Here is a 26,935-nt window from a genome sequence, read left to right on the forward strand (position 1 = left end):
AGTCTCAGTACCTATCAAGACAGCGTAGGGAAATATCGCATCGCGAAAATCAACTTAGATGTCAACCACTCTATACCGCAATCGATATAGAGTAGCTATTATAACACCTAAGTTAAGATTTTTTTATTCGATTTTTGTTTTCACTACATTCTCTATATAATTCGGTCGTGGGTGTTATAACATCTCAGTGTGATATTGATATACTTCAAACTCATGGTTAGACATTTGTCACGAATAAATAAAGTGCTCTTATTTTATTTAACACAAACAATGTCACTTATTAATCCAGTAATTAATAGACACGTCGGCAGCATTTCAAGGTAGCCATGTTCCGAATTTTCACAATGGGAGCACAATACACGTAACAAGGCAGTAGATCGACTCGACCGTATTTTTGAAATTTATACCTACGGCTACGCGGAGCGCTAGGGTTGGCGACTACAAAAAGTAAAACAGACGTGTGTAGTTTTAGGTGTAGGAATAAAACATATGTTAATTTTATGATTATTTATTTATAATTAATTATAAGTTGGTAATAGAAAAAAAATTGCGTCTATTGCGGCAAGTTCGAAGCGACTGGTTGTTGAATTTTATGACAAAAAAAAATCATTCCAATGAAGTTTTATTTAAAAAAAATTGGGAAACAGGGACACGGTAGGGGCGACAGGTTTATTTCTTTAATTGCTTTGCAAATAGACGCTAAAGTTTTGCAATTCATGTGCTTCCTTTTCAACGTTGACTGGAATCTTTCCTCCATTTTTTCAATAATTCACGAAATCATCGGGAGGTATGACCAGGAGATTTGAGCACGAATCTCCTCCTTTTGGAGGTTTGATGATATTCGTGTAGAGCAGTGTTTAATCAACCTTTTCACGACACGACCCCTTTATTATAAAGAAATATTTCGCGATGTACTCGTTTATCCGTCAGTTAAAATTAATAAATGGGTGGTGAAACAGCCCCTAAGTATATTTGTTTAGGCAGGTACTTAACAAAATGTAAACAATCGAAGTATGTTTTAAACTAAATACGTTTTTAAAAATGTGGATTATTAGTTCAAATTCATAAATTCGTTCGGATTTATATTTTGATATAAGATTACCTAGACATATACCTTTCAGCATCATAATGTTGGTTTTATCACCGTTGAATTTAGGCACCCGCAAACACGTTGTCGTGACGCCGCCATTACTAAATAAAATATTATAGTACCTAGTTACTTTGTACCGAGCGCGGAAACGAAACGGGGGCGAATAGAGCGGGCGGCGCGGCACAGCACTCGGCTAGCGACCGGACTGCGCGGCGCGCGGCGTGGCACTGCGTAGTTTTGTCTTGCGAAGATTGGTTAGCGGCCGTGTAAATGACGCTTGGCTGTGTGCGTGCGTCGATTCGGGCGCTAGTATGAAGTCAAATTACTGCCTTGTTACGTGTATTGTGATGGGAGCGAAATATTTACTACATTTGTAGGTTATAAACTAATAATTAAAGCTATCATCTTGAAATTGGAAGGCTTTTATAAAGTGCCCTTTAGTTTGCAAAGTGAGCAGAATTTTAGCCTTCCATGATATCTCGGTGCTGCTAGACAGAGGCGTGATGGCAACACCGAAATAGTTCAAGAAAAGATGGCATTGCGGTTTGCGATGCTCTCGACTTGCGGGGGAACTACCGTGCCCCCAGATTGGGCAAGGACATAATTGTTTAGTTTTCAAAATTTTGTCTCTTCATTTCACAACCAAGGCACGATAGAATAGACTAGAATACATTCGAAGAAATACGAATAAAATAGAAGTTTGTTGATTTCGAATGGGTCCAAATCGTTGACCTCAATATTGGTTCAGAAAACAAAAAGGAGATCTCAGGGTGACCAGAAATCACATAAGCTGAATTATCAGAAACGTGCACTCTAAAGGGAAGAATATTGATAGGAAGAAGAGGCGGAGAAAAAAGAAAATGAGCACAACATACTTAAATAATTTAAATATACTGAGCGGCAAAAAATCTGGCCCTCAAATGTATGCGGAATCGGTAATTTTGTATGAAGGGTGGGCCAAATTTTGTGCAGCTGAATATATTTTGTGCTATCTTTCTAAAGCCCTCATCAGTCAAAACACAAAATTAGAACAGTGTAGGTTTTTAGATTTTAAGTTCTGATCCTAACCATATCCAAAACAAACAAAAGGTCATAGACACCAAAGTTTGCTATACTATTTGTCGAAATAAAAAATCGATCAGCTTGAACCTTCTATTAACAAAAAAAGGTAAATGAACCTCTTTCAAATTCCAAAAAAAAAAAATTATAAATGTTCGGCCTTAATACCGTGCCTTAGCCTTGGAATAGTAATGTTCCCATATCTTTCGTTCCTCTTACAATGCATCTAAGGCAGCTTTACTCAACCTTTTACTGTATGAACCACTTTGTTATAGCTATGCTTCAGCCGGCCATAGCATATTTATTTACGTTGTTAAGTCAAAATGGTTGATATTGTCATTATGTCAGATGAGCCGCTAGAAGCCTGGCCTCAGGTTGAGTAGAGCTGAACTAAGGGCAGTTGAGATTAGCTCAGAAGCCGAAACTGACGTTGTGGCTGAGATTTTTTGACGCGAGCGCCGAACGGGGCGAGTTGGGGCCCGTTACTCGCAACCAGTTTGACACCTGTGGACAAAATTGACGTACAATCAATAAGATGGACTTAATCAAACCCTCAAACAGGCTAAAAGACGTCCACTGCTGCACATAGGCCTCCCCCAAGGCTCTCCACTCAGGCCGATCTTGTGCTTTCCGCATCCACCGCGATCCCGCGATCTTAACCCGTTCGCGTCTCCCGGTCCGCGGACGCCATTCGAGAACCTTCTGACCCCATCGGTCATCTGTCCTGCGAGCAATGTGCCCCGCCCACTGCCACTTCAGTTTCGCAATTCTTCGAGCTATGTCAGTAACCTTAGTTCTACTGCGGATATCATCATTTCTGATTCTATCCCGCAGAGAAACCACGAGCATAGCCCTCTCCAATTTTCCACAAATTTGCAGATGTCTGTGAATATGGGCTTCTGTTACCGTAGTAACTTTAAAATAATTATTATTAAAATTTAGATTGGTTACTGACATACTGGCAAAAAAACATTTTTAGACTTCTTATTGGTTGTGCTACAAGATACCATGCAACCATACAAGTTTGTAGAACAACTGAAAGTACTTTATCCTCGTGCCGCCCAATGTACAGTCAGCTGCAAAGAATGATACGATATACCGTAGTAGGGACAGATGTCTCTGCAGCTGACTGTACAGCACATTGTACAATGTGACACTTAGCATAACCGCCTAGTCTTCAGCCATAGAATTTTGAGTCTAAGGCCCAGTACTGCAGTGTACATTGCACAGTACATCCTTTGCAATTAGGACGTAAAAATGTTGTCTTATACGTTACACAAGAGGCGAAAAGCTGATCTCGCGCTTTTTTCTTAGACGGCACGAGACTATAGGTTTGGATTCCCCAACCATTTGCATGGAAACTTGTAAAATAACCCAAACTAACCTGTAAAGGCACAGCTCGGGAGTCATCTCTCGTGTCCTTGCACGGCGTGCTGCAGCGGACAGCGGGCGAGCCGCGCGTGCGGCCCGCGCGGTTGGCCCGCCCGACCGGCGTCGACACCGCGAACGACGCGAGCGACGCGATGCTGTCGTCTGCTGACGGTTGCGGCAGCCATCTGAATAAGTAACTGTTATTAAGATGGTGAATTATCCTACAATAAATATCGCCACTAATTTAAGAAAGAAAGAAAGAAAGAAAGAAAAATTATTTATTAACGGTCCCAACAGTACCACCACCAAACACAAAAAACAATAATATATTACTATACAAGCAAAATTACAATAAATTGTATGGTGATGACACCAATTGTCACCGAATTTGGAAAAATCTCATCAAATCAATAGGTTAGCAAAATTGACACTGGAAATAATGTTCACAAAGTTCACCCAGATAATTATCGATTTAAAGGTGCGAGCTTTTTTTTTAAAGTAGTGACGATATCCTATACTAAAGGTGCGGCCACATGCAGTCGCTCATCGCTCGATTGCAGCGATAAAACTGGTCACGTGACCCCATTTTGAAGGTGGTTTTGAATTTCCCGCGACTCAAAAAAGTAGCGTCAAGTCACCGCGCCGAGCAGCAGCCACAAGATGGCTTCTTGCAGGAATGATCTTGGCCTTGGAAGCTGATTTCTTAATCTCATTTAGTAGCAGTCGTGGCAGTGGTGCAAATAAAACAAATTGGAGTGAATGAAATAAAAAAAAAACAGTGTTTTGCCGAAATCGAAGATGTTTTTTTTCCAGTGATAAAATTTTCAGCTTTATCGCTATATGTCACGTGACCAGATTTGACGCTGGAAACGAGCGTCGAGCGATTTCATGTGGCCGCGCCCTAAATGCGGCCAGTTCGTGTGTGTACGCTAATTATGATGATTACTACGATTATGATACTCTGCTAAATTATGACTAATCACGATTCGCAATGGTATATCAACATACTTGTCCCTCTCTGCCGGCGGGTAGAGCGCGACGGCGTGCCGCCAGCGATACACGTTGGGGTACTGGGTGGGGCTGACGCGGCACTCTGACACCGCGTCAAATACTAGTCGATCCATCTTGGTTGGTGCCTCGCTGTAGAGACAAACATGATTCACCTGACTGCAAAATTTTGCTAGGCTATTCTTGAATGCGGCTATAAGGCTGTGTTTCCACCAGAGATGTGTGAGGATGTGTTGCGAGAAATGTTTTTCATGAACCTATAACGCGTCATTTACCTATCCTCGCTCCGCTCAGCTAATCAGCGCTGTGCGAGGATAGGTAAGGTAGGTAAATGATATTCCAAAAAATATTACAAATGAAACGGATACAAAATTCAGATCTATTGTCAAGAAGACATTTATGTAAATGTATGTGTTTGCAAATAATTCCGATCCGCATTAGCGATCCCTTCAAATAGCGAACCTACTGTGTTAAAAATAAAGATGTGTTAAATACTTGTGATGTATAGATATCATTTAATAATATTGTTAATCTGTTTAAAAAAAATACCTCGTTGAGTTTCTTGCCGGATTCTTCACAACAGAAGTTTTTACGGTGGTAAATTTTTTTTTGACATTCATAAGTGCTTGTTATAGCCCAAATTGAATAAAGATATTTTGACTTTGACTTTGAAGCGTTTCTATTGGTTCATGACATGACAAACACATTCCTTGCACACCTAAAGAAAAATTTAACTAACCACATACAGTACCCGGCCATAAAGATTGCACATCTGTCTTTGGAAATAATTTCGGCTTCGTAGAGCGTTGTCACACACTACTTATGTGACGTTTGTCAGTCGTTGTACAAGCGCAGTAGAGCACGGACGCATTTAGATGAAAATATATGATAAAGAGTTGTTGAAACCCCCAAAACTTTAAATTGTACGACGGCATCTTAAGGAAAAAGAGAGAACTATCCTTTTTCTAGTAGTTGCAACAGCTCTCTATAGATATCCAAAGTTTACATGTCATTAATTTGACGTAAAATAATTAAGTCCATAAAGTATTTTCATATAAAACGTCACTTAATAAATACGATGATTGATGGACGGTAGCCAGTGTTCGGAAATCGTCGTGAACAGCCAATTGTCTATTTCGTTAGTACTAGTAGTAGTTCTTATACTTGTGATCAAATATTCAATCAAAAATATCTGAACACGCTTCTACGCCGTTAACAATAGAGTCGAGTTCACATATTTTTCATCAAATTTTTGCTCACAAGTTCATGAACAAACAAAAACACCATACCCGTATATGAAAGGCTCGACGATCGCGCGGTCACTCGCATCCTGCATACGGTGGTCGTCTTCAGAGTCCGAGTGCTCCGACGCCGTCCGGTACTCGTCCGAACCGTGCGACGCCACGCTGTCATCATCCGATATCTGGCGAAACATGTAAAGCGATCATCATTATCGTCATCATCATAACCAGGGATCTTTTTGTAGCTTATTTCAATTAAGTCGGAACTTTTCGGTTTGTAAAACCTAAATTGAAAATACAAACTTCAATATAGATGCACTGAATGTCAAAAATACCGCGGCGACTGGGAATCGAACCCAGCGTACATCGTAACAAACAGAAGGCTAATTTATATAACCTTTTTAACACTCGCGATCACAATCTCACAATCGCAGGTGGTAGGACCTTGTGCAAGATCCGCCCGGATTGCTACCACCATCTTGCTCGCTAATCCTGCCGTGAAGCAGCAGTGCTTGCACTGTTGTGTTTCGGCGTGGAGAGTAAGACAGCGGTGAAATAACTGCACTTGAGGTATTCCATCTAGGCCTCTAGGTTGGCAACGCATCTGCAATACCCTGGTGTTGCAGTTGTCTATGGGCGGTGGTGATCTCTTCCCATTAGGAGACCCACTTGCTCGTTTGCCATCCAGTCGAAAGAAAAAAAAAATCTAATGACAGTTCTTGTATGCGAAAACATTCATCATTTGATTGTGACCACGAGTGTCAGAATTGTTACACAATAGACTCTATTATAAATACCAAAAAGAGTCTATTGAATAGACCCTCAGGTTTAGTAGATCTACCCTTAACCTCTCGTCCATCTATCACTCAGGCTCTGATTCTGGTTCCGGTTCCGTTTTCGGTGCCGATTCCGTTTCCTGTTCCGATAAACTAAATTGGAAACATCTGGTTCCGCTTTCGGTTCCGATAAAACCACATCCGTTACATCCCTGATTATAACAGTCGTAGAACGTCCACTGTTGGACTGGCATCTTTATTATTTTTATTTATCTCCTCCATAGATCTCCAGTTGCTTCGATTGGAAGAGGCCTGCGTCCACGTGATCCCGCAGCTTTAACCAGGTCATCCATCCATCTCTTTCACGTGGCGAAAAGCTTTATTGTTGAATTAAGGACCATAAAAATTCGCATTCTGATAAATAAAATTATATAGTTATATTAGACGAATGAGAATTTGAGAATTCGTGGCGCGAAGGTATCTCGCGTTCCGGCCGTTTATATAAAGACGTTATACTGTTCCTTTCTTCTGTACTGTGCTTTGGTGGACGTCCTACGCTATGCTTGTTGATCCGCGGTTTCCATTCCAGAAATTTTCTCGGCTCCAACAGCCATCTGCCAACTTAACGAGAGACTTAGAGAACAAGACAATGTATGCTATATTGTCTTCTTCTCTATCCTTACCTCGGCCTCGATGACTTGGCACTTGGTCGTGTCCACGGCGACGACTGCCGGGCGGCTGTCGCCCGCCGGAGAGTTCACGCTCACTGGACGCTCGGTCTCGTTACGTTGCAGTTTGCCGTCGCCTGGCAACACACAGATTCATTGTTTTAACTGGTGACACTATTTACCGCCCCGGACAGTACCGACATGGAAATACCGACCCTGTGAAACTTTGTGCTACTAATGTCATGTTGACATCTCATACTTTTGTCAAAGAAATCATAGTTAAATTGATTATTAAAAGGCCTACTTAGATACATAAGAATGTACCCACCCCCAACCCAACTACTATCTATGGCATATTTTGTTAAGTTAAGAACACATTTCGGATGTCATTTCAAAATTAAATAGTCGAATTACGGGTGACTATTCGATCGTCTTGACCGGTCGGTTAAACGTCAATACCATCAGACGTTATTAGCACAACGGAAGGAGTATTCGCAAAAATTTGATCACGCTATGTTTACCATCGGTATTGAGTTGTTTTTATAAATATTTAACCCTGAGCATCATCTCTTTTAAAACGACAAAAAACGTCGCGAAAACACTGAATATCCTTTCATCCATTTCTAGTGTTTGAATTTACTTGAAATTTGGGACGGATGTGTTGTTTGAAGCGGGTACTACAGTGCAAGTTGGAAGTGCAGTACTTGAGTGAGAGTACTGTCAGCTAAAAGTTAATGGTTCGAGTATTCTGTCATCAGACTAAGGATAAAAACCTTTAAACATTTTTTTTTTTTGTAATTGTGATCGGTTACATCCAACAATTTTTTTTACCGATATTTATATCCGTAATTTTAAATCAATCTGACCACTGGAAGTGAGTCAAATTAATTAAGACAATAAGAAGCAAACAAAGATTTAAAGTAAAGCTTATGAAAAACATCTTGAAGCACAAAGCACTTACCAATATCGAAATCAAACGTCAACCTCCTTATAAAACCGTCACTCTTCGGGCTCGTAGACAAAATAGATCTATTCTTCCTGAACGACGCGTTCTTCTTGCTATTCCTCTCGAAGTGTTCTATCTTCCAGTCGCATCTGCACTTGGCCGCCTTCTCCCACAGCTCGGTACACTCGCCCTCGCTCACTGACGGCCCTTTGATGTCCTCCGACTCGGTCAACACTTCACTAATAAAACTAGCTAAACATCGCACGTGGCTAACAATAACTTGCGCTAACCTTACCCTATTTGGACCCCTATGACCCCCCGCCCTGTGCTCGTCGTCTGAACTAAACACATCGTCGTTTGGACAGCGAAGTTTCAGTAAAAACTCTAATAAATTATTAATATCGTCCACTTCTGTAGCCTGTCGCTTCAACATGAACACGACTAGCTGGGCTAGCCTGCAATGTATTAAAGCGAAGTTAATATTTTTAAATCTCTCGTCATCCATGTAAGTATACATCGTGTGTTGGAGATACTTCGCCTCGCCTTTTAGAGATTCACTCGCCACTTCTGGCTCTGTCGTCAGAGAGAACGTCAGAGCATCCGCTATTCTTTTAGCGAATACTTGGCACGTTCTTTCTATACAAAGCAACTGGCTAACGGAGTGGTTAGTAGGCGGATTGGTATCACCATTTACTATCATAGCTTTACCACTAGGTTGTCTGCACATCCTCTGTCTTATCGGGTCTGTTTTCTGCCAATGCGGAGGCCTATCGCTTGATATCGTGCAAGTCTTCATTGCCACGCAGAGTTCGGACACGGGACTCAGCATGGAGTTCTTCGTAGGGCTATGTTGTGACAGGTTTCCGAGGCTTATCCTGGATAGGGTTATTTCATCAGGGGAGTGGTGCGATTCTGCGCAACTTTCGCTATAGGCGAACGAGCAGGCGGTCTCGTACTTTGTTTTAAGATATTCCTCTAGTAAATTAAGGCCTTCGGGTGTACGTAAGTCTGTGAACGTGTCTAGGAACGGCCAGTATTCCTTCCAGCCGACTTTTAGTTGCTCCGCCAGATCTCTGTAACAACAGGCAATATTTGCTACACATTAATCGGGATTTTGTTCATGCATAACCTAACCAACAAAAAATTGGAAAACCCCCGACTTTGTCACTTCAAAGTTCAATATCTCAAAAACGGCTGAACCGATTTTGATAAAATTATGTCTAAGAACCATCGCTAGAAAACCTGCTTTCAAATAAAAAAACCTCATTCAAACCGGTCCATCCGTTTAAGAGCTACGGTGCCACAGACAGACAGACCGACACAGACACACATAGCGGTCAAACTTATAACTCCCCTCTTTTTGCGTCGGAGGTTAAAAAGAAATGTGGGAAGACAGAAGAAGATGAAAAGATAAAGATGAAGAAGAGAGATGGGCCGATGACATAATGAACATGACAGGAATAAGTTGGATGCATACGGCCAAAGACAGGGAAAGGTGGAAAAAAAATGGAGGAGGCTTTTACCCAAACAGAAGAAGATGAAGAGATAAAGATGAAGAAGAGAGATGGGCCGATGACATAATGAACATAACAGGAATAAGTTGGATGCATACGGCCAAAGACAGGGAAAGGTGGAAAAAATGGAGGAGGCTTTTACCCATAGGGGGGCCACATAACAAAGAAAAAAAAATTTGCAGTGGGATGTATACATATACATATATTTTTATATTTTTTTCATATTGTTTTATAAGCTGTTGGTTCTCCTCTAAATAAATAAATAAATAAATAAATATACATATATTTTAAGAACTGTTAAGAGGTACATGAAGTCGTAATAATAATAATAATCGGGAATTATGTGAAGCGTATGCACATCTAACGTAGCTCGGAATAACGAAAAAAATAAATCTTAATTTCTAAAGAGAAAAACCTGACAGTCATGAACTGAAAGCTAGAAAGCTGAAATTTGTATAGAGGTTTTCCATTTATGACGTTGACGAGGAATAAAGACAGATTCAGTGGAATAATTACGCACATACACACATGACGACCTGAATTAACATAATAATAGGATACCTTTTATTCTTAAGACAAGAAGAGCATGCGTTCCCCCGTTAGGTTCTACAGGGTGCTTGAATAAGTCTCTTTTGTTTATCTTCATTGGTTTCGTCCTTGACCAACCCTGGCCTTTTTCAATACAATTTTTAACCTCAGAGATTTTGGAAATGGGGATTTTCTAGGTATGCAATCATTTATAACTATGGGCTGCCTTTGCCGATAGAAGGATGGGTTAACGCGGACTTAGAGTACTTACATGCAAAAGTATCGATGGTTTGCGTAACTGTTACGCAAACCATCCTCTCCTCCTCCTACTGTAGGAGGAACTCTAGTTACGTCAATTTGGCATCTCTCATTTGAATCATGTTAGAAAAAGTAGAATATAGAGATATCCTCAAACTGACCTGCCGACAGTCTCCAGGCCCTTGGTCATCTCTCGGAGGCGGAAGGCGGGCGGGGCGAGGCGCTGCCGCGGCGGGGTCTTCCACTTGCGCCGGAACGCGTCCGCCTCGCGCGCCTCCATCGGGCCCGCGAACGCGCGTATCTCGTAACGCGGGCTCAGAGGGTCCGAGTTTATATCCTGCAACAATAAAGTAGCGTTATAAACAAAAAAAAATTACTTTTTGTATGAGTTGATGTATTTGTATTATGAATTATAGACAACTCGGTTACGAGAATAAAGAATTAGAAACATCTTTGGATATTTTAATCATCTTCACTTTTTTTAACTTAATTCATAAAATCACACGATTAATATCGTCTACAATACAATACCATGACTCTTTATTGTACACCAGAAATAGTAAGCGATACAGAGAACAGATACACAAAGAGAAAATTAAAAGGACATCTACCTACAGGAATAACAATATAATAAACAATAATTTTCTTTTTCTTTGCAGAATCAAGTGCTTTTTGTTTTGTTGACCCTTTATAAGGCCCCATTTATTGGAACATACTACCACAGAATCAAAAGTAGCTATCGAATACATACCTAGCAAAGAATGTTTTTAAGGCTAGTAGTATTTTCAATAATTACAATGAATATTGTAACTTATTACTAAAAGAATAAATTAGAATTTCCAAATCAATGCATGTGGTCGCTAAATCGTCTCTGCCTTATAAAGGGTTAAAAAAAAGTGCTCGAGTAAAGACAATTTAAGGTCATTACTCACCTGTATACTATTAATAGGGTATACGTACCGGCGGAGCCCGAGGCGTGAAGGCGTGCCCGATGGCGGGGGCTGCGCTGCCGTCCTCGGAGTGCACCACCGGCACGTAATAGCGCTCCTGGAGCATGCTACCTATGCGCTGTACCGTCTCCGGAGAGGCGTTAGACGCCCGCTTGCAGATTATCTGCGAAAATAACCCAAAATGTACGGTAGAGTAAAGGGCTGTTTCACCAACCATTGATTAGTGTTAACTGACGATTAAATGTGATGCCATCTTCGTTTATTCGAACAAAATAAATAGAGACGGCATCACATCAAACAGTCAGTTAACACTAATCAATGGTTGGTGAAACAGCCCCTTAATATCGCTAGATGGCGTTAGTATCGAGTCAATTTACGAAATAAGTTTTTGGTAAAAAAATCATTTTTAAAAGAAGATTTTTTTGCTGGCTGTACTTTTTGCTGACTGTACTTGTATTGTCACCCAAACCGCATTTGCATACCAAATTTCTAGTTGATGTCATTAACCGTTGAAGAGTTCCGTCCTGTGGAGACGATCTTGGCTGGACTACCGATTGTACAATAATCTGTCACGCAATTTACATAAGTATACCAAATTTCAAGTCAATCCAACTATTGAAAGTTGGTCGAATTTAACTTGCAAGATTTGATTACAGACGGACAACGGGACAGGTGAAACTAAATCATCATCATCATCATCAGCCTTCAGCAGTCCACTGCTGGACATAGGCCTCTTCCATGGCGCGCCACAACACTATCTTCAGCCCCTCGCATCTCTTCTGTAAACTAAATAAGAGCTTGCAATAAAAGCACTGTTATTTTTTTGTTTTCATTCACTCCGATTTCTTCTTCGATCGGCTGTGCATTACACTACACCCTCGCACCGCTCCAGTAGGCAGGCAGCTTTTAGATTATTCTGAAGGGATTCCTTAAATGTTGACTTACATCCTTAGGCTGTTCGCCGAACTTGTTGACGGCACTCTTATTGCACTGCGGGAAGGAAGTGAGCACGTCGACTACTTCTTCTGCACCGAACTTGGCCGCGAAGTGTAAAGGGGTTTCGTTCATACCCTTATCCGGCGTGTTCAAGTAACGATCGACTAGGATCGCTGCGAATTCCTGGAAGAAAAAATGTTCAATAGTACATTGTCTGGGTGACACTATTTACCGGCATGGATAATACCGACATGGGAATACCGACCCGATATTTCGTGTACGCGCCCATACAAACTGGTGTCAAACTGACAAGAGTGTCTATGGGCGTGTACACGAAATATCTGATCGGTATTGTACGGCCGGTAAATAGTGTCACCCTTGTGTCTTACACTACGTTAGCACTATGCGGTTAACGACGCGGTTTTAGCGTGCCGTCCCTCTTCAAAGTATCCCCTGAATAAGTTTTTGGTAAAGATTTCATTTTTAATACAAGCTTTTTTGCCGACTGTACTTTTTGTTGACTGTACTTGTATTGTCACCCAAACTACATTTGCATACCAAATTTCAAGTCGATGGCATTAACCGTTGAATAGTTCCGTCCTGTGGAGACGTTACTGGCCGGACTACCAAGATGTCACTACCAGATTATTGTATTGTCACGCAATTTACATAAGTATACCAAATTTCAAGTCAATATCCAACCACTGGAATTTGGTCGAATTTAACTTGCAAGATTTGATTACAGACAGACAGACAGACAACGGTACAGGTGAAACTAAATAAAAGCTTGTAAAGAGAGACGGCGCGCTCAAACCGCTCGGTTAGCTTAGCCACATAGTGCGTAACTTAAGTAGCCTTAAAGGCTAAACTCGATTTAAGACGTGAGTTATCCGGGTCATTATATTTAATATGAGTGAGTCTCACGGTAGTTTCATGTTCAAAATAGCCTTAAAGGCGGTAAATAAGGAATAACAAACGAGAGTCTATTAGAAGCCCCATCTCGAAGAATGAGGGCTTTAACGAGTCGATGTTCGTAATGTCAGTAATGCTCGTGTGAAATGTTTTTCATCGCATTTGCGAGTAAATTGTATATTTGCAAGACAAAAAAAAAATATTTTTACAAAAATTGACAATAACGTTAGCGCAGCTCGGGTATACCCAGTATTAGCTCATTGCAGTGTGTGAGACGCTTAACTTATTTATCACATTATTCGTGTATTCTCACCTGGCAACACTCAGCGTCCGCGTCCAAGCCGTATAGAGTCTGCACGAAGCCAGGGTTGCCAACCGTCGTCAGAATAAGATTGCACATCTCCGCGTTCAATGCTTTGGCCGACACGTGCAAAGCGTTGTAGCGAGAACCCTCCTGCAAACGGATTTTTTCTTTTGTCAATTATACAAAAAATAATAAAAATTATGAAGACTAAGTTAAGTTATGATTCTGCAAGTCACGCTTTTTGCGTCAGTACACATTCGGTGCCAGTAACACAACGTTTGTGATCAAAAATTCTAACTCCTATGCCGGTGACACGCATATGTGTCAACAGAGTTCGCACTCCTATTGTTGTTACTCCTACTGTTGGCATAGCGTAAGGGCTTAGCGGTTTGAATCCTCCATTCCACTTTGAATTTCATCAAAATCAGTCCAATTGTTTTAGCGTGAAGCAGTAACAAACATCCTCACATGAACCTAAAAACTAGCTTTTTTTATTTTTTTAGTAAGTAGTTCGGTCTCTTTTTCGTTAATTTTTGTTGTGTTGTCATAGGTCATTAAATTTGTAATTTATGAATTGTTTGTAATTATATTTAACTAACATATTTTAAATTATGTAATCTGATTTTCTAAAATAAAATATTTGAATTTGAACTTATAGGATTCATCCCAGCCTATATGCGTCCCACTGCTGGGCACAGGCCTCCTCTCAGAACAAGAGGGCTTGGGCCATAGTTCCCACGCGGGCCCAGTGCGGATTGGGAACTTCACACGCACCATTGAATCGCTTCGCCGGTTTGTACAGGTTTCCTCACGATGCTTTCCTTCACCGCAAAGCTCGACTTACTATGGAGTAATCCTATAAATAGGACCATTATGGAATGGTCTGAATCCAATTCCTCGGGACCTCACGCGACTTAGACCGACACTTGTAAAGGTCTCTAGCCACTACACCGTATGATGCTATAAGAACGTGTCTATAACGGAATGTCAAACCCATACATATCATCTGTAACACAGTGAAAACTAACACAGTCTCCAGGGTTCATATTGTAATTATACATGTGTTTTGAACAATAAAGATTTATTATTATTATTATTATTATACATGACACGCGACGGCGACGGTTGCTTACGAAACCTGCTAGTGGGCATAGTTTCATACTTTACGATACAAAGAATATATTTTTGTCTGACATCGCTATTAGCTCTCAGGTCTGATGGCCGGGGTTCAGAAGGTTCTCGAATGGCGTCCACGGACCGGGAGACGAGCTGTCGGTAGGCCTCCAACAAGATGGAGCGACGACCCGGTTAAGATCGCGGTGGATGCGGAAAGCACAAGACCGGTCTGAGTGGAGAGCCTTGGGGACGCCTAATGTCCAGCAGTGGACGTCTTTCGGCTGACATGATGATGACGTTGCTATTTATTAGGGTCATCGTATGACACGGTATAATGGGTACAGTCCTTTATTCTCTTACCTGCATGATCGCCGGCGTGTTGCCGCTGCTGACGAGGTACCGTGGGTTGTCCCACACCCGGTCCCGGACTGTGGTCGCGAGCCCCTTCTCAATGGACTTGCGCAGGGCCACCATGTCTTGGGGGGACGGGGCTTTGAAGGGGTAGGGCTTTTCTCCCATTACGGCTGGAAAGAATAAACATATTAACTACTACCTACATTGTCGGGACTTATTCCGCTGACGAGTAATAATTAAAAAAAAAAAAAAAAACACCTCGACGTTTCGACCACATTACAAAGGCCGTGGCCACGACTAGACTGTAGTTTGCGTGATAACGACGGTGAAGTACTAAGACCTAACTGAATGGCCTTTGACATGCGATTGAGGATCTTAGTACCCCCTAGCTAAAGCTATCTAAGTAGCATGTTCGAAATTTATTAATTCGGAGGTCTTGGTACTTCACGGTCGATAAGTGTCGATAATGTAGCAGTTATAAGTGAAAATCGCGTAACTTTAAAACATTATAACCACCAAATTTTTAAGAACTAAATACCTTACCTATTAGTAAATAGACAAAAGTCATGCCTTAAAACCAACATTGCATTTTTGAGTATATTAACTACACTTTCTAGATACAAAACAAAAATTACAGCGATGCGGGGGACCCGTTGGTTAAGAATCTAACTAAACATCTCAGCAGATGAGATCTACCAATCATAATAAAATTTAATTAAACTATAGCTACTGTCAGTGGAAGTGTAAAAAACCTACTCCCACCGTCAAAAAATAGTAGTAACTATTATGAAATCTGTGGAACCATTAACAGATCTCGATCTACAAACAAACTGTAACAGGGAAAAAACACTCATAAGGTAGGTACTATGCCCCTTTTCTTGGCATTGTATCATTTATGATACACTAGGCGTAACCCGCGACTCCGTCCGCGTTTTATTTTATCGACTGGATGGCAAACGAGCAAATGGGTCTCACGATGGTAAGAGATCACCACCGCCCATAAACATCTGCAACACCAGGGGTATTGCAGATACGTTGCCAACCTAGAGGCCTATAAGATGGGATACCTCAAGTGCCAGTAATTTCATCGGCTGTCTTACTCTCCACGCCGAAACACAACAGTGCAGGCACTGCTACTTCACGGCAAGATTAGCGAACAAAATCGGATTCGGCTATCCCGCGAGAACTATGCAATTTTCCGGGATAAAAACTATCCTATGTCCTACCCCGGGACTCAAACTATAATATGTATACCGAATTTCATCTAAATCGGTTTAGACGTGATGAAGTAACAAACAAACAAACAGACTTACAAACTTTCGCATTTATAATATTAGTGGGATAATTTTAGGTCATCTTTTTTTATTTATTGTTGTCCCAATTTGCCAAGAAAAGGGTTAACGAATTTGCTTTAGTATCTTTACTCGAATCCAGACTATGGATAAACACTAACAGCCTTATTCATAAAAAGTTAGAGCCTCCTTGAAGGCTCCTTGAAGGCCCGATGCTAAAAAACATGATTCATAAACGTCTGTTAGCGCTAATCAGTCGATCAAGGCTCTGCTAAAGTTAGCGGACCGTAGACCCTCCTTTATCTCCCTGCTAAGTCACAAAATGGCCGCCACAAGTTTGAACAGCTGACTTTGACAAGAGCAAAAAACCATACCGAAGATATTTTAGTGAAGGGTGAAGTTACGCAAAGATTAAAAAAAAAAAACCAGGAAAAAATATTTTCAGGAATTTGTATTTAAAAATCCTCTAAATTAGCAGCAATAAATTAACAATAAGTATGAAAAAAAAAATAGGATGATTAACACAATTATGGCTTTTTGCACAACATAAACATGCGGATCGGAAATGGCGGGAAAACAAACTTCTCGCTTTTTATTTTTTTTCCTGCTAATTTGCTGTCACTGCTGTCAACTTTTTTTTTTTAATTATCGATTAGGCCATTTTTTGTCTTTGATTTGTCAAGGTGGCCAACATAACGAGTCTAATCAGTCTATCAGCGGCTCAACAACTAGCAGACTGCTAGCAAGCGTTTATGAATCATACTTCTTGACAACCGTCTAACAAGCTTAATCAGTCTGCTAAGTAACAGACCGATCAAACCTCAATTAAGGATTTTTTATGAATAAGGCTGTAAACATATGAGCGCCCTTGTTAAGATCACAGTAAAGTTAATATCAATTTATTACATACAAATGGTGTTATGGCGACATCGCGTGATGCTACAGTTCCGGTGTAATAGCATCTACGCACGCTATATTATTTATTAGCACCGATACGTTAATGAACTTGGAGTTCATTGTAGATTATTGAATGCTAATAAGCATTGAATGTCTGTAAACAACATGCCAGTACAACTCTATTTTTAACAGACTTCAAAAAAGGAGGAGGTTCTATGTTCCAATGTTTGTATTTTTTTTATGTATGTTCGCCAATTACTCAGTCAATTGTGGACCGATTTTTAAAAACGAGGGCAAACCTCAAATTTTATAGGCACACCTATGGCGATTTTGGCATTTTTAGTATTAAGATAAGCATTGACATTCAGAAAGTATCATTTGGTAAACTGGACCTGATAAAGAAGACCGTAGATGACCAATGGAACTCGTCAAAGCTAAGTAATTCTCGCTCGTCTATAAACGATCATTATTAATATACCTAGATAAGCGACTAAGAAAAAGCTTTAAGTTAATGATCCGTTCGAACTGATCTGATGCTGAAGCCGGAAGGTAGGCAACGGAACTCTGTTATAAGACAACGTAACTAAGCCGTGTTTTGGCTTCATGGAATCGTTGTGAGATGTACTTTGGCTACGATTCACTAAAAAGTGAGAAATAAAGATTTTTTTAACAAAAAAATAAAATCGACTCCAAAAAATAAAAAAACCTCCAAAAAAAAACAAAAAACCTAGGTACCTACTAGGTAGGCACCTAGTGCTAGAAAAATATTTTCTAGGGTTTTATAGACGGTTCCATTTATTGTTTTTTTTTAGAGTCGGTTTTATTTATTGTTAAAAAAAATCTTGAAATGTCATGTTCATGACAAAATAACTAAATTAAAAAAGCTAAAATCCATGCTGGAATCAGCCGGAAGACGTCTACTGCTGAACAAAGCCCTCTCCCTTAGAAGGCCACAATGAACGACAACTCGCCACTTGCATCCACCGGTTGTCCACAACTCTCGCGATGTCGTCAGTCCATCTAGTGGAAGGCTTGCCAACGCTACGTCTTCCGGTTCGTGATCGCACTCGACGATTTTTCTCCCCCTACGATTATCTGTTCTTCAAGCGATGTGGCCCGCCCATTGCAACTTCAATTTGCATATCGTCACTACATTGATTAATCTCGTATCAAAAATCAATATGTCAACCAAATTGAACCTTGACATATGTTCATAAGGTTCACTCAGAAAAATTATCTATTTTGAGGTAGGTAAGAGTTTTTTCAAAAGTAAGTAGTGACGGTATTCTCCGAGCTATATCGAAGACTTAGTTCTTAAGGGAATTTCGCATCATTCTCGCGCAAATAAACTCCAAGCATATAAACTAAACTCAATATAGTCAAATACTCTAAAATATACATTTTGTGTTGTCTATCAATCATTCAGTCAGTCCGTCAGCAAAAAAACTGTTTCCCGCTAAACAATTTTAAGTTAACTCATAGTCGCAGGCCCCCGTGGACTACACATATTGGCACTTAATAACTTTTATCTGATCACAAAAAAACATACGACCTAGTGGCGTTGTTTCAAATGCTAGTATTAGTTAAGATAAGAAACGCTTCCGCATTTTTGTCCTTTATTTAGACCGGCGGCAGTTTCTTATGTACCGAAAATTTAAACCGCCGAAGCTCTCAGAATCTCTCCGAAGTCACCGAACAGATCTTATAGTACATTTTGTCTTAAGGGCGGTAAATAAGGAATTACGAACGAGAGTCTATTAGAAGCCCGAAGTCGAAGACTGAGGGCTTTAATGAGTCGATGTTCTAGTACCGCCAGTGCGACATACAATGTTTTTCATCACATTTGCGAGTAAAATTGTATATTTGTAAAAGAAAAACTATTATTTTTTCAAAAATTGCTGATACCGCTGACTGCGCTCTTGGCAGTGCCAGCTCAGCATGTGCATGGCATGCGTGTGCAGCGCGCGAAAGGAGCAGCAGCACACCATGCAGTAACAAACTCATTGACCGACCTTGGGCTTCATGACATGAAAATTAGTACGGGAAATGACTCATTTACCGACCACGGGTTTCATGACAAGCACATTAACGTCGAGGGTTTTATTTGGGGGGTTGCAACCAAGATAGCCTGCATGTTACGACACTGTTTACGAGCAAGTGTGATGAAAAATATAAAGTTTTAGCTATGGTTTTTTTTTTTATAATCGGCCCTTAATAAAAGGATGAAATAAGGAAAATGTTGACGCAAGGGGGGAGGGCAAATAATGGGGATCAATTTCCATCCATGTCACGGGCAAAAGCTAGTCTTAAATTAAGAACTAGCTTTTGTCTGAATTATAACAAACAATCCAACTTTCACCCGGAACCATACGTAAAGATAAACATGTTTACTCAAACAAAAACAAGTACTCTAGTCACTATCAATTGTATAAATTTATCAATAATATCAACGTCCGATAGTAAAAGCGGGTCAAATAATGTTATCGTAAGAGAAGCAATGCGATCGTACGATATAGGAATTAATTAAGTAAGATTTGATAACATACGAAAGCGCAATTATTAAATCACGCCATCATTTATTTTTATTATTGCCCAGGATGATTGTACTAGTATGCAGGTCGCAATTAGATTACATATATGGATGATCAGAACTATATGAATGAAGAAAAATGTCTTCAGCTACACTATTGTATGTCATCATCATCATGTTCGAGGATGGATCCGAAAAGAAAATAACTACAAACTATCAGGATGATAATTGAGACTTGCCGAGTGTGTTTATTTAATTTTTTACCCAGAAACGACTCATTGATTTGATAAAATTTAGTTAGCAGATTAACTGGATCTCTGAGATAAAACAGAATACTTTTTAACGATCGGTTGGGATCAAAATCCCAATCACTAAATTTAAAGCCGTGAAATTTTGTATAGCTGCTTTTCATACTACGTAAATGAAGACTATTCTGTAATTTCAGAGATTATCATAGCCATGTAGTTAAATCTGGAAATTTTAATTCACAAAGGCTCCAAATCCAAGAATATCAGCAAGAACCTAAATAAAATTCGCGTTCAAGAATTATTATACATATCGAAAATACAAACTGAAACACAGATGCACAGAAAAACCAGAAAAAGAGACCAGCGCTGGGAATCGAACCCAGGTCCTCAGCATTCCATGCTGCGTGCTATACCGCTACACCACCACTGGACAGGAGTACAGACACGAATTTCTCCTATGCACCACATATCTCAGCTTGTTTGTTTCCGTAAAAGTAACAAAATTTGGAGTTGAAATAAAAAATACAAAAAGACTCCAAAAACCAATCTTAATTATTTTACATTTATTTTAATTAAATACAGCATAACTAAAATAAGACATAGAGGCAGCAAATGGGATGAAGGAGAATACTCCTTACTCCTGAAAATTACTCAGTTCCCGTGGAATAGAGATAAACGAATTTTTCGCAAAGAAGCTGGCAACAACTAGTGTCAAAATGCTTCAAAGCACCAAGGTTCTATCTCTATGTTGCTTGGCTCTAGTGCTGGGTCAATACAAAGCACTTGTAAGGTGTCTTTTGGCCAGAACTTAACAAAAAGCAGTAAAACTTTGAAGCATTCCTAAGACATTCATAAGTGCTTGTTATAGCCTAAATTGAATAAAGATATTTTGACTTTGACTCTGCATCTTTCTTTTTGAAACTTGAGCAGTCTCGAATTTTCCTATACGCTTTGTTTAAATTATTTGTGAGAAATTGCTTTAAAAAAAAAAAATAGAAATAGAAGACATTTATTCACGTTCACAAAGACACACAAATACAACCAAACACTCGCTTCATGCTTCTTGCTTTCATGCTCGTTTCTTCATTTTTTGTTTAGATTTAGTTATGGTTCTAATGCGTCCACTTAGAGAGCGCTTTTTTTTCTTAAATTTATTCAAACTTACAGTAGTCGAATTATTAACCTGAAATTTAGTTTGTTTTTAACTCCAATTATTTATTATTCTTAATTATTTTTCTTTAGCATAAAGCTAAACCTTAAGGGTCCCATACAAGGTACGATTCGTCTGTACGATCCGTCGCTTCAGACCTATCGGAACGACGAATCGTTAGTGTATGTCAAGATCGTTAACGATTTACTTCATCGAAGACGATGTTGGAGATTGCAACAAAATCCCATGCAATCATGAATATCGTAACGATGAATCGACAGTATATGGCTCTTTAGGATCAATCGTCACGATTTTCATCAGATCGATCGTACAGTCACCAGCATTAATATCTGCCACAGCGGAGCGTGCAAAAATATCTGACACGTCCTTCCGGCCCTAGAAATAGAGTCGTATCAGATATTTATGCACGCTTGTTGTGTCAGATATTGGTGCTGGTGACTGTACAGACGAATCGTACCGTGTATGGGGCCCTTTACAAACTCATGCATAAAACATGAAAGTAATTTTAAAATCGTGTTGCATGACGAAAGCAAATAATGAAATTATATACCTACCAAATTTAAAAAACAATTCAAGCTATGCTATAAGGCTGATAAAAATGTAATAACACGGATCAGTTGAGCACAATACGTTTCATGTCTTTGATTATTTACGATTTGATATGGTTTATACATACGTTTAAGGTTGGTTGATTTTGCCTAGGTATCCTACAAGGTGTATCTATTTCCAACATTACGACAGTTAACAGTAAAAACCAAAACACTTTCTTTCACATTACTTGTAGTCATTTCACACACATGGCAATCAAATACTGATAATAATCATCCATCTAAAAACCACATACCTCATACCTGCCTACTAACAAGTAATTAACGAATCTATTAAATCAGGCGTTACCACAGAATAAGTAATAGTACAAGTGGCGTTACTTTGCGGAGGCCCATATCAATGAACTATTAACAATTACTTTGCTCATCCCTGACTTCGCCGCCGCCTCCATAACCATGGAACTTCTTTCTTCTTTTAACTTTCTATTAAGTACTTCAATGTTCTTGTATTTTTTATAATTTTGTAAATGTTTTCTCTTTTTTTGTCATGATGTGTTGGCTGAATAAACATATTTCTATTCTATTCTATTCTAATGTACATATAGTATAATGTAATGTACATACCCCGGGACTTTCGGGGCACGGATGATTGACATTAGCCAAAGAGTAGGTATTGAGTTAAAATACAGAGTGCACTCTAGCTTGTTTCTACCTAATGAATAATTAATCAATTAGAAAAAAATAGGTGATATTTAAAACACAAAAAGTATTAAATTTTCTTAAGATGAAATCGATTTAATCAAATTAAGTTTGTAAAGATGTTTAATAAGAATTATGGCTATAGCACACTAAACATAATGAACGAATTGTTACAAGGCAATGAAGTAGAACTGCAATGGCAAACACATCGTGCAACAATTGATTTCTTCAAGAAATTTAAATATGCACCTATTTCGTCGGCAGACGTAGAAAACTCATTCAGTGGGTTAAAATTGATATTTACAGCAAGATGCCCCTGCTTAACTGTTCCAAATTTAGAAAAGATATTAATAATTTATTTCGAAAATCATATCAACTACTAAATTTAGTGCAGGTAATTAATTAACGTTATTTTATTATTATCTCATAACATAAGCCTTGGTACTAAACCCAAAGTACTAGTATAGTTTACAATTCGCAGTGAGGTAATTATTCATTAGGCATAATCATGTTTTGTCTCAATAATCTATCTATTAATGTCTACTCTTTAGCAAATCGTTTGTGCCCCCAAAGTACCGGGGTATGGTAATGTATGATTTTATATTTCTTCTATTTTCACCTCTGTAGAGGCAAAACTATTCTTCTCCCCATTCATCTCTACTCGGAAGGTCCGTGTTAAAACCGTAGAGGTATAAAGCTAGGGACACACTTATCCCACGTACACAACGTATGCAATGCATTATGAAATCTGGACCTTATGCTTAGAAATGTACTTGTCATATGCAATGCTACGTATTGCATTGCATACATTGCGTACGTGGGTTAAGTGTGTCCCTAGCTTAATACACTTACAGCTGTCATTCCCGTCTGTGGTGTCGTGGTGTTCAGCGCCCCGCAGCGCGAAGGAGATGGCGTCCTGCCGGTTGTGGAACGCCTTGAACCGCGCCAGCTTGTAGCGCTTCACCAGCTCGAGAGCCTCCGACTTGTTCTCGTAGACATGTATCGCTTCTGAAAAGGACTTCGATTAAATTGAGTTTTATGGCCACCTACCACTAAATGCGATGTGGTAATGGACTGAGCAGACTTGAGTAATAAGATTACGACTTCTTATTCAGTGGAAGCAAAGCACATCACACAAGCAAGCACTTGTAAACAACTTTTACTTTTTTAGGACTAAGTACATTTTTTGGTGGAATGTGTATTGACTAAGGATAGCCGTGAGAGGTATTTGAGTAATTTGGACCTATTCAATGGTGCATTAAATATTATTTTGAGTTGTCTGGTATCGGAAGATACAGTACCAGTACGAATTTACAAGTTCATCAAGCACTCCAGAACACACAATAGAAGTATTTGATGAATGTGGCCTTAGAGAGCCTTTTCCAATGAGGCTGGCATAGTCACACAGATGCATTTAAGTCTCGAAAAAAAAAATACTTTTTGGCTTTAAAGATAAAAAGATTCTACCCTGGGATACAACAGATAGATAAACAGAAAGACAGTGGAGCCTTAGTGTAAATAGGGTCCCGTTTGGCGTCTTTTGGATACACAAAAAACCAAACAACCAGATAACTAACTTGGTTATAGGGTTTCCAGCTGTTCATTAACTAATATACTGGTATTGTTCTTCAAATGACTATAATTTATTTCACCTTGAATATTTAACACCGAAAACAGGGAGTGAAATATAGGCCATCTCCATACAATAAACACAGGTCAAGGCCCTCACCCCTTGACTTTCTGTGTTTATTGTATGCCCTTACCCAGTTTTAATTAGTATTTTATGTAAAGTTTAATTCCTTTAAAATTAACGTTTGGGTAAGTCTTGAAGTTTTTCAATTGCTGTTTCCCATATTTTACAAAAATCTATGGATGTCCAGTCAAACAAGTTGAATCGTAACCCAGGGTGGAACCTTTTAGTAATCAAATTTACTATGATTTCCTTGACAAAAGCATGAGGTGTCAACATGACATTAGTAGCACAACGGTTCCACCCTGAGTCATGATTCAATGTGTTTGACTGTCCATGAACTAAAACCAATTGCATATCTGCAATCACTCACCACAGCACATGTGGTGATGGTGATTGCGATTTTTAGTTGATAATTAGTCAACTTTTTAGTGTAGCTTGTTGCCATGGTAATGTCTCCTGGGTCACTTGTTAAAAATAATGATTTTATGGAGTACAAATCCGTTAAAAGTTAGTTGTGAGTTTTAAGGCAATTCCTTTGTGGCTCATCTTCTAAGCATGCTATACTATTCATTGCAAACATTTTTCTAAACAAGTGTATCACACGTCTCTTGAGTTATGGGGCAGAATAACAACAATAAAATGTTTATTGACCCAATTAGCAAATTGTCGTAACACATGGGAACCGGTAGCTGAAACGCTTCAGAGCCTAATCTATTTCTGTATGTTGGGTGTAACCTACTGGGAATTTTAGTTTTTCATTATTTTAATAAGTACTTTGTTCCATGCTTTTCTGACAACTCTGAAGCTTAGTTTGTTGAAATTTTCTGAGCAGTCTGGGCCCTATACCTTTATAATTGACATTGATGTAACACATAAGAAAAACTAAAAAAAAGCACACAAACCTTCTTTTGTTAAATATGTGCAAATTAAAACACATGTTACAGGCTTTAAAAAAAAACCGGCCAAGAGCGTGTCGGACACGCCCAAAATATTATACGCAATCTTCCAAATTTAGGTATATTTTATACCTTAGGCTGCTATTTACTCATAAACTACTAATACTTCTCAAGCAAACTTAGCCGTTATAGTTTTCCTTGAAAGTTTGATATACTTACTACCTTTCTGAATTTTTTCAAATTTTTCCACCAACCGGTTTAGGTTTTAGAGGGGGGGGACGTTTGATTTTAATGAAAATTTGCACTTTAAAGTTGAATATTTCGCAAACAAAGCTCTGAATCGAAAAATCGTTTCAGCAAACCCCTAATGGTTTTGAAAGACCTATCCTACAATACCCCACACTATTGGGTTGGATGAAAAAAGATTCACCCCCACTTTACGTCTATGGGAGGTACCCTAAAATTTATTTATTATTTATGACAAACGAGCAAGTGGGTCTCTTGATGGTAAGAGATCACCACCACCCATAAACATCTGCAACACCAGGGGTATTGCAGATGCGTTGCCAACCTAGAGGCCTAAGATGGGATACCTCAAGTGCCAGTAATTTCACCAGCTGTCTTACTCTCCATGCCGAAACACAACAGTGCAAGCACTGCTGCCTCACGGCAGGATTAGCAAGCAAGATGGTGGTAGCAATCCGGGCGGACCTTCCACAAGGTCCTTCCACCTGCAACTGCACCTGCTGCTTTTTTGTCTCCTAAACAGTAAGAGGCCAGTAGGGTTTTGGACAAATTAACTTAATTTACTATATTCCTTTAAACTTAACAGACATTGTGTTTGGTTTTTTTGGAGTCTTTTTGTATTTTTTATTTCAACTCCAAATTTGTTACTTTTACGAGTATTCCGTGAAACCATATCAAAAACACAAACTCTGTGCATCCTTGTCTCAGTTTGTATTTTCGATATGTTAACAGACATCAAAAATAACACAGAAACTAGATTTAGTAAGTTGTTTATAGTAACCCCAATCCGATAAGAAAATAAGAATAAAAAGTATCCCAAGTTATTACCAAGATAAGGTTTCATCAGATCAATCTTTTTAGTGTGAAAGAGGAACACACCCACACATTATAGACAAAAAATCGCATTATAACATAAGTAGATATTATTATATTTAATTTCTAAAGATAGAAGACAAGACAATGCAGACAAAAGGTGATAGGTGAAAAAATTTGCATTGTAAATACCACACAAACAATAAAAATAATGGTAAAGGCATCCTGCCAATTTAGAGATAGCAATATCGCCTGACACACTTAGGTAACAACAGGTGACTGTAAACATGACAAGATTTACCTTCATCTGGACCTTTCTTGATTTCACATGGGATGTAAACCCCATAGTAAGTTATTTGTGGCTCCGGTTTAGTCGCAACGCTACTCCTCTTAAGCGTATCCAGCCTCAAAAGGCGACTGAACAAACCCATGGCTCCATCTCTCTTCTCATTTGGTGACAAAGACAGTCCCTCCTTAACTCCTCCTACATCCTTCTTGCACTCCGGTATTATTACAGCTTTCGACATCTCGACAACCTTCTGAAAATTATAAACAAAACAATGTTTTGTTTGTGACGCAAACCCGACGAGCCTCGAGTTTATTTTTACTTCACTTGAACCATAAATCTGTTTTACTCCACTTACCTTGAAAATACAAGATATCATAAAACCATAGTCGCAGCTTTGCTATTAAACCATATTTTTTATTTCAGCACATAATAGGCGAAATTGAACGCCCAAAAAAAAATACGGGTGTATTTTAAAAACAGACAAAAATGCGTTGCTCGAAATGGGTGACGTTTGCTTCAAGTTTTTTTTTAAATTCGTTCTGAAATTAGTCTTAACGTTTAGAACAGTAAATAATTTAATGT

At 39.2% G+C, this 26,935-nt stretch overlaps 1 protein-coding gene and 1 long non-coding RNA gene across 2 annotated transcripts in view; both read right to left on the minus strand.

Moving 5' to 3' along the window:
* Positions 1–148: 148 nt before the first annotated feature.
* Positions 149–26,879, minus strand: Ankle2 (ankyrin repeat and LEM domain-containing protein 2). The gene is made up of 14 exons (XM_074098335.1): positions 26,709–26,879; positions 26,366–26,603; positions 23,269–23,424; positions 15,038–15,201; positions 13,571–13,711; positions 12,355–12,528; positions 11,420–11,572; positions 10,621–10,796; positions 8,175–9,232; positions 7,229–7,350; positions 5,818–5,951; positions 4,529–4,660; positions 3,534–3,705; positions 149–2,653 (listed from the first exon to the last, which is right to left on the minus strand). The coding sequence occupies exons 1-14, from the start codon at positions 26,727–26,729 to the stop codon at positions 2,561–2,563; spliced, it is 2,934 nt and encodes a 977-aa protein (XP_073954436.1). The 5' UTR covers positions 26,730–26,879; the 3' UTR covers positions 149–2,560.
* Positions 149–26,935, minus strand: part of LOC141435628 (uncharacterized) — a 226,363-nt gene continuing 199,576 nt past the window's right edge. Inside the window, exon 2 of the long non-coding RNA XR_012452201.1 lies at positions 149–1,114. This is a non-coding gene — a long non-coding RNA (uncharacterized lncRNA). The remainder of the gene's footprint in view (positions 1,115–26,935) is intronic.

The sequence above is a fragment of the Choristoneura fumiferana genome, chromosome 15, assembly GCF_025370935.1.
Source record: "Choristoneura fumiferana chromosome 15, NRCan_CFum_1, whole genome shotgun sequence".
In the NCBI taxonomy this organism is placed as follows: domain Eukaryota; kingdom Metazoa; phylum Arthropoda; class Insecta; order Lepidoptera; family Tortricidae; genus Choristoneura; species Choristoneura fumiferana.